Source organism: Lynx canadensis, chromosome D1 (assembly GCF_007474595.2).
Source record: "Lynx canadensis isolate LIC74 chromosome D1, mLynCan4.pri.v2, whole genome shotgun sequence".
Lineage (NCBI taxonomy): Eukaryota > Metazoa > Chordata > Mammalia > Carnivora > Felidae > Lynx > Lynx canadensis.
Window position 1 is genome coordinate 113,938,520 of NC_044312.2, and position 14,717 is coordinate 113,953,236.

Here is a 14,717-nt window from a genome sequence, read left to right on the forward strand (position 1 = left end):
CCAGCTTCTGGATGACGCCCGGGTAAGCGTCCGTCTTGGAGCGCCGAGCCGCCGGGCAAGTTGGGCCTGGGAGGCGGGGAGGGGCTCGTGGCCCCCAGATATACCCACCCCAGGGTAGGAGGGACGCCGAGGAAGCCACCGGTGCTCTCTCCGAGGCCGACCACACCCCACCATCTGGTTATTCGGCAAACCAGACACCCTCCACGTGCCAGGCCTGCAATGGACAGAGTAGCTCCTACGCCGGGGGGCTCACAGGCTCAGGGAGTGAGGCAGGGACCCCGAAGGACCGAGATACTGAAGTGAAGCTGTGGGAGGAGTGGGGGAGGGAAGAAGGGGAGGAGGGAGAAGGAGGAGGAGGAGAGAAAGGAAGAGGAGGGAGGGGGAGGGGAAGAAGAGGGACTAGGAGGGAAGAGGGAGAGGAACGGGGAGGGGGGAGAGAGGAAGGGGAGGAGGGAGGAGGGGAGGAGGAAGGAAGAGGAAGAGAAGGGGCTAGGAGGGAGGGGGAGGGAGGAGGGGGAAGAGGAGGGGAGGGAGGAGGAGGAGGAGGAGGGAGGAGAAAGAGGAGGAGGAGGAGGAGGAGGGAGACTCAAAGGAGGAAGGAGAGGAGGAAGGAGGGAAGGGAGAGGAGGGAAGAGGGAGAAGGGGAGGGAGGAGGAAAGGAGATGGAAAAAGGAGGAGGGGAGGGAGGAAGGGAGGGAGGAGGAGAGGGAGGGGACGGAGGAGACAGGAGGAAGAAGGAGAGGAGGAGGGTGGAGGGGAAGGAGGAAGGGAGGAGGAGTGAAGGGAGGAAGGAGGAGGGGAAGAGGAGAGGGAGAGGAGGGGGAGGGGAAGAAGAGGGACTAGGAGGGAGAGGAACGGGGAGGGGAAAGAGAGGAAGGGGAGGAGTGGGAGGAGGAAGGAAGAGGAAGAGGTGGGGTTAGGAGGGAGGAGGGGAGGGAGGAGGGGGAGGAGGAGGGGAGGGAGGGGAAGGAGGAGGGAGGAGAAAGAGGACGGGGAGGAGGAGGGAGACGCAAAGGAGGAAGGAGAGGAGGAAGGAGGGAAGGGAGAGGAGGGAAGAGGGAGAAGGGGAGGGAGGAGGAAAGGAGATGGAAAAAGGAGGAGGGGAGGGAGGGGAAGGAGGAGAGAGGAGGAAGAAGGAGCGGAGGAGGGAGGAGGGGAAGGAGGAAGGGAGGAGTGAAGGGAGGAAGGAGGAGGGGAAGAGGAGAGGGGGAGGAGGGCGAGCCCAGCACACGGCCAGCAGGTGGCAGCGTTGCTCAGGGAGCAGTGTGGGGAGGGGTCTGCCAGATTCCCAGCCAGCGCAGACCAGACATGGGGACCTGGATTCCAGGGCCCTGCCCAGGACTGGTTCCCAATGGACCCAGGCCCCATCCGGACACCGGCCCGCAAGCCTGGGTGACCCCGGCAAGTGGCCTCTGCTCCCCGCCCAGAGTCTGTCCGAGGCAGGGCCTGGCAGCCCCACGGCCCTGGTTCTGTCCAGAGGACCCACTGGCCGCAGCCCCCCCCCCCCCGCCACACCCCTGGGCCCCAGGCGCCGGCAGCCCGGCCCTCCCTCCCTCTGGGGGTGGGGACAGGCCTGGGCAGAAGAACCCTCATTTAGGGCTCACGGTGGGGGGGGGGGTCCAGGAGGACAGCCCTGTCCACTACCCCGTGGACGAAGGCAGCAGCCGGGGCCCCCTCTGCTCCCTGGACAACAACCACGCCTACTTCGTCCTGGTGGAGCCTGGGCCTCCCGGGAAGGGGGACGGGCCGACGGAGCTGCGGCTGAGGCTGGAAAAGCACATCTCGGAGCAGAGAACCGGCTATGGGGGTGAGACCTGTCCCGGGGCAGGTGGTGGGGGGGTGGTCATGGGGACACGGGGTGTGCGCATTCCGGGCTGAAGGCACTGAGCGTGCCTGAGTGTGGAGACCTGGCCTCTGGGGGTCTGGGATGGGAAGCGGTCAGTGCGTTGGTGGGGGCGCAGCTAGGAGTTTGGCCCCGCCGGGCAGCGACATTCCTGCCGGATGACAGAGTTGCTGGTTTGTTCGCCCGCCCCGGGGCTCCCCGGGGGCGGGGGTGGGGGGGCTCGGGGCTTGGGAAGGAAACGGATTTGCGAGCTTTGAAAGGCCTGGTTTCCTCGACGAGCCAAGCTAGCCACGAGGCACGCTGCCACCAGAGGGCAGTGTTGCCCAAGGAACGGATGTGACTGTGGCCAGAGGTGGGTTTGAAAGCTGGGTTTCTAGTATTAAGAAATACCAGCGCGTAAGTAAAGTGTATACACACGATATATAACTGCCTACGATATTTATAAACAGCCTAAATACCTGTTAACTGAGTATTCTTTAAGAATAAAAACACGGTCGAGGCCGCGTTTAGACCACGTCGGTGGTGGGGGGCTCCGGCTCGCTGAAGCCTGGACGGCACGCACCGGTCTGTCCCCTAGATTCAACGAGGAGGCCGCTCTGGGAGTCAGAGGGGCCCGCTGCTCCCTGCCTCCCCAGCGTCCTCCCGCGTCGGGAGTCTCGTTTCCGGCTAACGCTTGGGGGCGAAGCTGACCAAGGCCCCTCCCCTACTCTTTGGTTTGCTCCCGCGGGCCTGCAGGGCGATCGGCAGAGCTTTCTGCCATGACGGGAAGAGAGGCGCTTGAAACGTGGCTGGTGCAGCCAGGGATTGAGTGTTTCACTTCACTTACGTTCCTCTGTGTCTAAATATCTGTGAGCGGCCTACCGGGCAGTGGGGTGCGGGGCTGGCGTCCTTGTCCCCAAGCGAAGGGGCTCGTGTCTGGATGTGATATGCAGCCTGGAGCCCACACTTCACTAGAAAAAGCCTCCGGGCAGGCGTCTCCCTAGATAATGTTGGGGGTGATGGCCAGCGGCCTGGGTGCCCACCCCACGGGGAGGCTGCCAGGGTCCCCACTTGCTCGGACACCTGGGAGGACTTGGCCGGCGCTCTGTCTGCAGGCACCAGCAGCATCGAGATCCCCGTCCTCTGTCTGTTGGTCAACGGCGACCCCAGCACCCTGGAGGTAGGGCAGGGGAGGGAGGTGGGGGCCTGGCGGGAGCCCCCCTGGCCGGCTGCGGCTCCCTGCAGGGCCCTCCCCGGCCTGGGACGCGGTGCCTCTGGCACGTGGGCCCAGGGCGGCCCCTGAGCTGACTCGGGGTCCACTCTCCCCGCCACGCCGCCTCAGAGGATCTCCAGGGCCGTGGAGCACGCTGCCCCGTGGCTGATCCTGGCAGGCTCAGGGGGCATCGCGGACGTGCTGGCTGCCTTCGTGAACCAGCCCCACCTCCTGGTGCCCCAGGCGGTGGAGAAGCAGTTCAAAGAGAAGTTTCCCGGAGAACGTTTGTGCTGGGAGGATGTCATGCACTGGACCCAGCTGGTAGGGGCCCCCCCGCAGGACGAGGCCCCCCTCCCGGGTGGGCCGCTCCCGGGGGAAAGTCCTGCTGGGCGTCTCCGTGCCCCCTGTCCACGAGGAAGGGCCCAGCCTCCTCCCTTTCCCAACAAAGCCTCCAAGCCCGCCCTGGCTTCAGGCCCCTGGCCTGCCCCCTGCCCCCAGGGCCACTCAGGGCCTTTGTCCCGGTGTCCCAGCTGCAGAACATCACCTCCCACCCACACTTGCTCACCGTGCACGACTTCGAGCAGGAGGGCTCCGAGGAGCTGGACACCATCATCCTCAAGGCCCTGATAAAAGGTGAGGGCGCAGGGGCAGGGGTGAGCGGGGGCGCCAGCTGTGCAGGGCTGCTTCCCGCACCCGCCCCGTCCTGGGCCTCACCCTCCAGGATCTGACACGGGCATGGGGCCGGGCCACCGCCCAGGGACCACGTCAATCAGCAGCCAGGACTCCCGGGACGGCACCCCTCTGCCGTGCGTGTGTGTGTGTGTGTGTGTGTGTGTGCGTGTGCTCACGCATGCACCTGTGTGCGTCACGTGCGGGCGTGTGCCTGTGTGAGTGAGCGTGTGCCTGAGTGCCTGTGCCTGCGTGCGGGGCCCAGTGCTCGCTTTTCCAGCAGCACATGTAACAAAACTGGAACGACACAGGGATGGCCCTGGCTTCTGTGCAAATTTGTCCAGTGTTCTGTGCTCGACAAGTTTCAGTTTGACACATCTTACTGTAATTTAAGAAACTGAAGCGTTCAATCCAGCGGCTTTTAGTACATTTGCGAGTTGTGCGACCATCCCCAGTGTCTAATTCCAGAACGTTTGCATTGCCCCAAAGGCAGTCTGGCACCGGTCAGTCACTGCCCGTTTCCCTGGCCCCCGGTGGCCCCCGGCTCGCTTTCTGTGTGGACGGATTTGCCCCTCTGGGGCCCTTCCCATCCGTGGGCTCCCGCCGTGGGCGGTGTTCGGCTCCCTCCTCTGAGCCCGTGTTTCTGGAGAGCACCCACGCTGTGGCCTGCTGGTGCCTCCCTGCTTTCCAGGGCCGAGGGACACTCCACGGAGCGGAGGGACCGCCTTGTGTCTCTCTGTTCCTCGATGACAGACACTGTGCTGTCCCTGCTGTTTGGCTGCCCCTCGAAAGGCTTTTCATGGCGGAGACACACCGTGCCGAGGGCCTGACCTCGGGCAGCCAGACACAGACCCAGGCCGGGAGGGGCAGGGGGGCCGGGACGCCCTCGACGGCGGGGGGCCGGAAGCTCCTCCAGACAGACCGTCCACTCCCCCCGTCCCGTCGGGGTCCCGGGAGCCGTCATCTCTGCCGACAACCTCGCGACGCCGTGGGCCTCTCGCCGTCGTCGCTCAGGGGGCGTGACGCGGGCCACGGCTCCAGGGCTGCGTGTCCAGAAGACCACCGCGAGGGGCCCTGGGCTCGCCGCTCACCTCCCGCCCGCTCTGCCCGCAGCCTGCAAGAGCCACAGCCAGGAGGCGCAGGACTACCTGGACGAGCTCAAGCTGGCCGTGGCCTGGGACCGCGTGGACATCGCCAAGAGCGAGATCTTCAACGGGGACGTGGAGTGGAAGGTGCCCGCCCGCCCACCCGCCGGCCGACGCCTCCGGAGCCTCGCCTCTGGCCAACGCAGGGGCGAGCGCCGAGTTGAGGGCCTGGGGGCAGGCGGCGCCCCGAGGGCCGCCGGCGGGGGCCCCTTCTGCCCCACGCGGCCGGGGGGGGGGGGGGGGGCAGGGAGGCCACGGCTCCCGCTCACTCGGCCCCTCTCCCCGCCCCGGGCGTGTCGGGTGGCGGCCCCAGTCCCGCGACCTGGAGGAGGTGATGATGGACGCGCTGGTGAGCGACAAGCCCGAGTTCGTGCGCCTCTTCGTGGACAACGGCGCCGACGTGGCGGACTTCCTGACGTTCGGGCGGCTGCAGCAGCTGTACCGCTCGGCGCCCCCCAAGAGCCTGCTCTTTGACCTGCTGCGGCGCAAGCACGAGGAGGGCCGGCTGACGCTGGCCGGCCTGAGCGCCCAGCAGGCCCGCGAGCCGCCCGAGGGCCCGCCCGCCTTCTCCCTGCACGAGGTGTCCCGCCTGCTCAAGGACTTCCTGCACGACGCCTGCCGCGGGCTCTACCAGGCGGTGAGCGGGCCGGGCGGGGCGGGGCGGGGCGGGACGGGGCCACCCTGACGCTGACGGCCCGGTCCCGCAGGAGCGGGGCCCGGCCGGGCGGCCCGAGGCCCGGAAGGGGCTGCTGGACCTGAACCGAAAGAGCGAGAACCCGTGGCGGGACCTGTTCCTCTGGGCCGTGCTGCAGAACCGCCACGAGATGGCCGCCTACTTCTGGGCCATGGTGGGTGGGCCCCGGACTGGGGGGGCGGGGGGAGCCGGGCAGGGGCGGCGTGGTGGGCGGCCTCCTCAGACCCCGTCTCCCAGGGCCAGGAGGGGGTGGCCGCCGCTCTGGCCGCCTGCAAGATCCTCCGTGAGATGTCCCACCTGGAGGCGGGGGCCGAGGGGGGCCGCGGCGGGAGCGAGGCCAAGTACGAGCAGCTGGCCCTGGGTGAGCCACCGGCCTGGCGGCCTGGCGGGGCGCAGCGGGGCTCTGGGCGGGGCCCTGGGCACACACCGGGTCCTGCTACCCCTCGGGACGTTTGGGGTGACTGACGGGGGAGGGAAGGGCCCTGGGCAGGTCGGGCGGGCAGGCCTCGGCAGCCCCCGGGGTGGGGGGGGAGCGGGCGCAGGGCAGAGGAGGGAGGGGGCGCATGGGCGAGTGCGGGCGGCCGGCGCCCTCGGGCAGGCCTCTTCTCCGAGTGCTACCGCAGCAGCGAGGACCGCGCCTTCGCCCTGCTGGTGCGTCGGAACCGCTGCTGGAGCAAGACCACCTGTCTGCACCTGGCCACCGAGGCCGACACCAAGGCCTTCTTTGCCCACGACGGGGTGCAGGTGAGGGTCTGGCTTCGGGGAAGGCCGTCAGGGGCAAAGCGGACGGCAGACGGGAGGTGCCCCGGGAGCCCCCCTCCGCCACTCTCCGTGTCCGTGCCCCCCCCCCCACCCCACTGCTTTCCACGTCCTGGCCGTGCAGGGCAGGGGCTGCTCGGTTCCTGGACGGCACCTGCCTGGCTGCCTTCTTGTTGTCGCCAGCCCTTTCTCCACTTGGGGTCTCAGCAGAAGTGCTACGTCTTCAGCTCAGCCCTCCCAGACCCCAAAACCCGGCCTCCCCGTTGAAGGTTGTCCCCACCAGGATGGATGGCAGGTGGGGGGGGGCGATGCTTCAGCCGAGCCTTGACGGGCACGCCCGGTGTCCGGCCCAGCATGGGCAGAGGTGTGGGGGGTGGGGACCGGAGGCTGTGCCTCTATTTCAGGCTTTCCTGACCAAGATCTGGTGGGGGAACATGGCCTCGGGCACGGCCATCCTGCGGCTGCTGGGGGCCTTCCTCTGCCCGGCCCTCATCTACACCAACCTCATCACCTTCAGGTCTGTTGGGTGCGGGCAGCCGCCGGGGGCGGTGGGGGGGGGCCCCACTGGCCAAAGACCCCGCCCACATCCCTCCCCAGGGTCCCCTGCGCTTCCTTTGCTGGCTGGGTGCTCTGGTGCCCTTCCCGCGGGCCCTGAGGGTGCCCCGTGCTCACAGCGAGGAGGCCCTGCTGAGGACGGTCCCCGAGGGCCTCCAGGAGCTGGACGGCCTGGACTCAGAGAGGAGCCTGCTGTGCAGCCCGGGCAGCCGGTGAGGGCCGGGGGGCGGGCCGGCCAGGGGGCTGCACTCACTCCGCGGGGCCCCTGCCGCCGGCCTCACCGCCGTCCGCGGTCTCTCCTCGCGGCGCAGGCGGGACGCGCTGACCGGGCCACCAAGGGCTCGGGGTGACCGAGGTCCACGTGCTGCCTTCCTGCTGACGCGCTGGCGGATGTTCTGGGGGGCGCCCGTGACCGTGTTCCTGGGGAACGTGGTCATGTACTTTGCCTTCCTGTTCCTGTTCACCTACGTCCTGCTGGTGGACTTCAGGCCACCTCCCCAGGGGCCGTCTGGGCCCGAGGTCACCCTGTACTTCTGGGTCTTCACACTGGTGCTGGAAGAGATCCGGCAGGTCAGTGGTGGGCCCTGCGCCCCCGCCCCCCGCCCCCCTGCTCCCACTGGCCTGGACGGGGCGGGGCGTCCCCGGCCAGCTGTCGGTGGACCGCCCGCCCCTCTGCCCTCTGCCCTCTGCCCTCTGCCAGGGATTCTTCACGGACGAGGACGCGAGTCTGGTGAAGAAGCTCACCCTCTACGTGGAAGACCACTGGAACAAGTGCGACATGGTGGCCATCTTCCTGTTCGTCGTCGGCGTCACCTGCAGGTCTCTGGGGCCCAGAGGCCTGGGATGCGGGCCCCTCGGGTGGGCCGCTGGGCGGGCTGGCTTCAGGACGAAGCCTCGGAAGGCCTCAGAAGGCCCGGCTTGTCCTTGGCCCCCGTGCTGTGTGTCCTGGGGGAAGCTCCTTCCCCTCTCTGGGCACTAGCGGCACCCCCACTACGGCCCCCACCCCAGGATGCTGCCCTCAGTGTTTGAGGCGGGTCGCACGGTCCTCGCCGTGGACTTCATGGTGTTCACGCTCCGACTCATCCACATCTTCGCCATCCACAAGCAGCTGGGCCCCAAGATCATCATTGTGGAGCGGATGGTGAGCCCCGGGTCCCGCCTGGGGGCCGGGGTGGGGGTGGGGGAGCTGGTGAAATAGCGCCCCCCCCCCCAGCCAGGCGGCCGCTAACACTCTCCGTTCTTCCCCCAGATGAAGGACGTCTTTTTCTTCCTCTTCTTCCTGAGTGTGTGGCTGGTGGCCTACGGCGTGACCACACAGGCCCTGCTGCACCCCCACGACGGCCGCCTGGAGTGGGTTTTTCGCCGCGTCCTCTACCGGCCTTACCTGCAGATCTTCGGGCAGATCCCGCTGGACGAGATCGATGGTCAGCACGCAGCCTGCCTGGGGGGGGGGGGGTGTCCCTGAGCCAGCTGGACACAAGATCCCCTCCTTCCTACGGTGCCGTCAGATGGGGTCCAGTTTACGGAGCCTCCTTTCAGAAGACCCTGGACGTGGGGCCCTTGAGAGGAGCCGGCTGAGATGGGGAGGCCCCTGAGGACAGTCCCCAGGCCCCACACACCTGCACAGGGTCGGGCCCAGCCCAGGGGCGGCTCCGGGAGGACTTTTGTTGGTCACAGAGACCTTTCCCTGTGGGCCCCAGGCTGGAAACTGAGGCACCAGGAGGCTGCAAGGCAGCCTCTGCTGGGGGGCCCGGAGGCCGGCCTGCTTTGGGATGGTTTGTGCCAGGGCAGGTGCCGCGGGGGCAGGGCCGAGGCCATTCCCGTCCGTCTGCAGGCGGCCTCTGTGCGGGGCCGAGGGCCAGCCAGCATAGGTTCCGAGACTGTCCCAGGACCGTGGGGACGGTGCGGGAGGCAGAGCCGCTCCGCCGTGGGGGCTGGTAGGTGTAGGGGAACCCTGGCTTGGGGGGCAAGCCCCCGACACGGCTGGGACTCGGTGAGGAGGAGGAGAGGGAACCAGCCCCTCCAGGACGGTGAGCCAGCACCAGGGGCCGTTCACTCAGGCTGGTGCCGGACCAGGGCCACCGGGGCTCCAGGGCGCCCCCGGGCACATGGTGTGTGTCTAAGGCCGGGGCCCAGCCGCCGGAGCCAGTGAGACGAGGTCGGGTGCCCGCCACACGCACTGAGTGTCTGTCAGTGGGGTGAGAGTGTGAGGGGAGCGGACCCGAGCCGCCAAGATGGGGAGGGGCGTTGCCACCGTGGAAACCGGCTAACTGGGGTGTTCTGAAAGCCCCTTTCCTTGGACTGTTTTCTTAGCACCACCTCCCTCCTCCCTCCCCCCCCTCCACCGCCCAGCTGGGATTCCTTTGCTCATCCGGAGTGCTCCAGGCCCTGGCTGCCCTCCCCATTGGCCCCTGCCCAGCCCTGTACTGCAGGGACCCTCTGGAGGAGGGCAGGGGTGGGGTCACTCCCGGGGCCACCAGGGGAGGGCAGAGGTTGTGCAGACTTCCGGGGGTGGGGGGTGGACGGTCCTAGCCCCGGGGGCTGCCTCGGGAAGGCCTGAGTGCAGGCTGTGGCACAAAGTCCATGACTGGGGCCAGGTCGGGGCACAGCCCACCGTGCAGGCCCCTTCCCCTCCCGGGGCCTGGGCTTCCTGTCTGCTCAGGCCTCTGGGCCACACACCACCACGCGGGGCAGGGCTGTGGTGATTCACTAACGTGTGCACCCTGGGGTCCCGGAGCCCAGAGTGCCCCCCCACCCCTGCCGTCCGGTCCCCTTGTGCCAGGAGGGAGCCCTGGGGCGGAGCTCCTGGTCTGGCCTCCAGACCCACGGACACTTTAACTTCCAGCCTGGCCTCATGGCGCCTCTGAGAGTCACAGGGGTCTCACTGCTCCCGAGCCTGGGCGCAGGGGAGAGAGGAGGGTCCGGAATCGGCCCTGAGCAGACCTACAGGCCAGGGCAGGGCAGGGTCTGGGAAGATGCTGCTTCCCCACCCCCTTCTGCACGCTCGCAGCTCACCGTGGGCTCCTGGCACAGACTGACTCGGGGACATTAGGAGAGGACCTCCCTCCAGAGAGGGAGCCACGGACACACGAAAACAGCCCCTGCCGGCCCGACACATGTGCACAGTGGGGACACGGGCACACAGGTGTAGACAGAGGGACAGAGGCCCCCAGTGTCACCTGGACTCGGTCACAGAGCAAAGACCAGGAGGGGCAGCCACAGAAACACAGCCGAACGTGTGGGCGTGTGCAGCGTCCACACGGGCCCGCACACGGGCACGCGCACATACACAGCCTGCATGCTCACCCACTGATACCTGCTCCTTCCTTCCTTGCCTCCCATCCATGAGCATGAGGAGGGGACTGGCTGGTGAGGGGCCAGAGGTGTGATCCTCGGGCCCCCCAGGGCGTGCCTGCCCAGGGCGCAAGGCTCAGCCTGCTCCCAGACCCAGCATTCACTCCCACTGCCCGGAGAACATTCTTTGAGCTGGCATGGCCCAGAGATGCCGTGTCCACGGTGCCTGCAGCAATCAGTGCCAAGGGCTGCCTGGCCAGATGAGCTTTGGAGGTGATGCAGACTCGCCCCCCTGCTGGGTGCCATGTGACAGGCCTTAGTGTTATAAGGGCCCTGAGAAGTCCTGCAGGGGGAGACACGGTCACCCGTGTCTAGGGCAGCTTTCTCCAAACCAGCTTTGAGCACAGCCTTTGGTACGGGGAGGTGGGGAATCCACACAACCACCAGCAGAAACTGGGGTCCTCTGTGCCCACCTGCCAAATGGCTCTGCCCTCAGAACGTGTGGCCCTGGCCATGACCCCAGTCAGGTGGAGGTGGAGAGTGGACCAGTGCCCCCAGGCTGACCATCCATCCGGTTTGACAGGACCGGGGTGTCCTGAGACGGGAACTTTCAGTGCTAAACCAGACAGTCCCCCCGTCAACCGGGACAGCTGGTCACCCGGCCAGGGGCTACGTCCCCGGGGGCCCCAGCCCTAGGGGGAGGCCCTCCAGATCCAAGGGTGCCCCTGTGGCTGCCCCGCCCCCACCACACCACTCCCGTTTCAGAAGCCCGCGTGAACTGCTCCCTACACCCCCTGCTGCAAGAGGGCTCAGCCTCCTGCCCTAACCTCTATGCCAACTGGCTGGTCATCCTCCTGCTGGTCACCTTCCTGCTGGTCACCAACGTGCTGCTCATGAACCTGCTCATCGCCATGTTCAGGTGCCCCCTCCCCCACTCTCCCCTCGTGGGCGCCCCCAGGCCCGGCTGTCCCGGCCCAGACCTGCTCATCCCTCCGGCCCGGGGGCTGCGGGGGTCTCTCCACCCCCGGGAGGGGCTGGGGCCTGTGTGGGGAAAGGCCTGAGTCTGAGGGGTCACCCCAAACACTGGCTCCCCTTCCGCCGGGCCCCGGCTGCAGGCAGAGGGAGGGCAGGGCCCTGAGGAAGGGAAGGTCAGGGGGAGGGTCGTCCCCTCTGGAACCAGAGGCCCGGGCTTGTCCAGGAGAGCGGAAGGGGACCTGAGTGGACTCCGTTCCAGACACACCCGCAGACATGGCCAAGTCAGTGATCTGAGATGATCACAGAAGAGGGTGCCCCCCGGCTCTGGCAACAGCTTGGGAGGAGAGGGGGTGCCCGTGTGTCCCCCGTCACCCACACGCCGGCCCCACAGCTACACGTTCCAGGTGGTGCAGGGCAACGCGGACATGTTCTGGAAGTTCCAGCGCTACCACCTCATCGCGGAGTACCACGAGCGCCCCGCCCTGGCCCCGCCCTTCATCCTCCTCAGCCACCTGAGCCTGGCGCTCAAGAGGCTCTTCCAGAAGGGCGCTGAGCAGAGGCGGGCGCGCCTGGGTGAGGCCACAGGGCTGGACCCGGCCCGGCTGCCCCGGACGGCGGGGGGGGGGGGGGGGGGGGAGGGGCGATGTGCCCAGTGGGCAGGCGAGGAGAGGCCGCGCCCCCTCCCTAACCCCCCCCAACCCCAGAGCCACTGGCACAGGGCTGAGCCTGGAGTTCTCTGCAGGGGGGCCGTCCCCCTCTCTCCACCTCACAGCCCGGGCTAGCCGTGGTGGCTGAGGCCCGCTGCCCTGGCCCTGGGCTCCCCTGGCCCCGAGGCCCACCTGGCTCTGGCCAAGCCTGTGCCGTCCCGACCTTCCCAGAGAGAGACTTGGTGGAGCCCCTGGACCAGAAGGTGGTCACCTGGGAGACGGTTCAGAAGGAGAACTACCTGAGCAGGCTGGAGAGACAGAGGAAGGACAGCAAGGAGGAGGTTCTGAGGAAAACCGCCCACAGGTGCGCGGGTGCCCCGGGACCCCCGGCCTGGGGGCAAGCGTCTGTGTCCCCTGCGGCGCCTCCCAAGGGAGGGCCGGACCCCGAGTGGGGCGCGGGGTGTCGGGCCCTCTCCTGCCCGTCACCTGAGGGTAGGGGGCCCTCACCCGCAGCCCTGCACCTGCCTGAGCTGGGCAGACCGAGGCTGGCAGGGGCAGGAGCCTGGCCTGCCCTGCTTTGGGGGGACGGGGGGACCAATACAGGGGGTGTCCTCCCAGCTCTGGGGTCTCCCGAGTGGAACTCCTCCCCCCGTCCTCTGGGTCTCCCCCCAAAATGGTCCATCCCAGCTGTCCAGGCGCCCACGGCCCCTGCCTGCCTTTGTCCCCAACTCTTGCCTGCCCCCGTGGAACTCAGCCCCCATGGAGCTCCCAGGGAGGACTCAGAAGGGCTCTCTGTACCCAGACCTGGGAATGAGAGAAAAGGACACCCCACCCAGAGAGGGTTCAGGGACCCCAAACCCACCCAAAGGGCCTCAGGGGAGGATGGGGAGCATCTGGGAATTTGGAGCGCCCTCTACCGACCAGCTTCTGCCACAGGGTGGACATCATGGCCAAGTACCTCGGGGGGCTGAGAGAGCAAGAAAAGCGCATCAAGCACTTGGAGTCACAGGTAGACAGGGAGACCTCGTGCCCTTCTCCTGGGAGGGGGCCCTCACCCGCAGCCCCGCGCCCAGGGCGGGCTGAGGCCCTGGAGAGGTCCACTACCTGTCCCTGTCCCCACAAGCAACTTCAGAGACACTGTGCCCTCCCTGGAGAGGGTTCTGGAAAACACATGCCCTCCCTGGAGTGGGTCCTGCACTCAAGACCCCTCACTGTCCACACTCCACACCCACACTCCTTCCCTCAGGCACAGCCAACAGAGGGGAGGGTCACGGGGCAGCAGGGCCTGGGGCTGCCCCGGACGCCTCTCTCCTCCAGGTCGACTACTGCACAGCGCTCCTGTCCTCCATGGCCCAGGGCGGCTCCTACCGGAGTAAGCGGGGTGTGGGGAAGGCAGAGGGCGGGGAGGGGCACAGGCTGATATGCAGATGGGTGGAGGGCTGTCGCTGTGCCCCGTCGCTGCCTTCTCTGGGTCTCTGCTTCTCCCTGTCCTGGGAGGGGACTGGCCCAGGTCTCCGACGGCCCTCGGCTGGCCACAGTCCTTAGGGTGGGGCAGGTACCCTCTGCCGAGGCCCATCGACTCAGCCAGGCGTGAGGGCTTGGCCAGGCCGACTCCTGGAGGCCCTGCCTGGCAGCACGCACGCCCCTGCCCTGCTTCCCCAGCCCTCGACCCAGAGCCACCAGATCTGTCCCCTGTTCACAGTAATGAGCTACCTCTCCCTTCCCCGGGCCCGCCCCACCGGACACCCAGCAGCTGAGGGGTCTTCCTTCCTCACCAGACTCTCAGAACACCGAAGACGGACACCAGCAAGCCTCTGCCGGGCACAGAGAGGGCGTGGGCAGCGGGGGGCACCCAGAGGCTGGCCGGCTGCTCTCGGACACCTGAGCATTTGGACTGTCGGCGCACCGGGCCCACCTCTCCCAGAGCCCCAGGCCTGTCCCTCTGGCCCAGACCAGGATGGGCAGGCGGGAACGTGGCCCTTAGCTGGCCGTCCTGGGCCCCTGAAGATACACTGAACTGCCCCTGCCTCCGGTGGAGCCCTCAGTGGGCTGTGGCTCGAGTGGCCTTGTCAAAAGGAACCACTCCTTGCCCTGCCTGGCACCTTCCCGGGACCTCCCTCCACCTGGGAGCATGGTGGGCCCTCTCCCAGGCCGGTGGAGAGCCCCGTGGGTCCCCATCCCGATCCGCCCGGCCTGGGCTGACAGCACTTGCTGAGTGCCGTGCCTGAAGCACCTCCCGTCTGTTGGGCAAGTCTCCCACCCACCCTGTGTTACCCGCCAAAAGACAGATTTGTCCAGAACATTAGTGGCTGCTTCTGCCCTTTAGGACCGGGGCCAGTGTTTACTACGCTCGTGGGCTCACACCCCGCACACCCCCAACTGCTCGCGTGGCATGGTGAGCGCTGGACTGTGTCCGGCCTGGGCGACGGCCCCGGGACACTGCCCCCAAAGCTGTTCCATCTTAAGAGAACACAGCCACACCAAGCCAGTGAAGGCCGGGGGACAGTGGACACGGGTTTACCTGGGGGTCCTGTCCTGTGGGGTCGGGGTCCAGGCTCCTGTGCTCCCCCCGGCTTCGGTGAGTGGCTCAGGTCGGTCCCCGCTTCCTTCCTTCCCCTCTGGGGGCCGATCTCCACTAAGCCCCGTACCAGGCACAGGGGGTGCGTGCTTGCTCCTGTCTGCCTTCCCTCACACCTTCAGGGGGCAGATGTGCTGCTGTGGAACCGAGCGTCAATTTATAAATCCTGTGTCCCCTTGACACCGAGTTGGGGAGGCGCACGTGAGGGGGCAGGGAGCCTGTACATGGCGGACGGCAGAGGAGACCCTAAGGTGAGGGTCTATACAGAGATACAGAGTCTGAGGAATACCCACGACCTTTACTGTTGCCCCACAAGGTGGGCAGGGCTCTTGCCATACGCAGGCAAGCTGTCTGCTTCAGAGACCC

General features: G+C 67.6%; 1 protein-coding gene across 1 annotated transcript; it reads left to right on the forward strand.

The window, feature by feature from the left end:
• Positions 1 to 1,222: 1,222 nt before the first annotated feature.
• Positions 1,223 to 14,073, forward strand: TRPM5 (transient receptor potential cation channel subfamily M member 5). Its single transcript, XM_030331325.1, has 21 exons — positions 1,223 to 1,807; positions 2,938 to 3,002; positions 3,165 to 3,356; positions 3,566 to 3,668; positions 4,818 to 4,936; positions 5,163 to 5,486; positions 5,557 to 5,697; positions 5,781 to 5,904; positions 6,142 to 6,287; positions 6,707 to 6,819; positions 6,977 to 7,069; positions 7,169 to 7,427; positions 7,558 to 7,676; positions 7,866 to 7,998; positions 8,107 to 8,281; positions 10,917 to 11,070; positions 11,518 to 11,699; positions 12,005 to 12,137; positions 12,710 to 12,782; positions 13,091 to 13,145; positions 13,552 to 14,073. The coding sequence occupies exons 1-21, from the start codon at positions 1,309 to 1,311 to the stop codon at positions 13,656 to 13,658; spliced, it is 3,309 nt and encodes a 1,102-aa protein (XP_030187185.1). The 5' UTR covers positions 1,223 to 1,308; the 3' UTR covers positions 13,659 to 14,073.
• Positions 14,074 to 14,717: the final 644 nt, after the last annotated feature.

Coding starts and splice junctions, on each gene's coding strand:
- TRPM5 (XM_030331325.1), top strand. CDS start 1,309: ATGGGGACCTGGATTCCAGGGCCCTGCCCAGGACTGGTTCCCAATGGA. Junction 3,357..3,565: donor TCATGCACTGGACCCAGCTG/GTAGGGGCCCCC, acceptor CCGGTGTCCCAG/CTGCAGAACATCACCTCCCA. Junction 8,282..10,916: donor CCCGCTGGACGAGATCGATG/GTCAGCACGCAG, acceptor CTCCCGTTTCAG/AAGCCCGCGTGAACTGCTCC.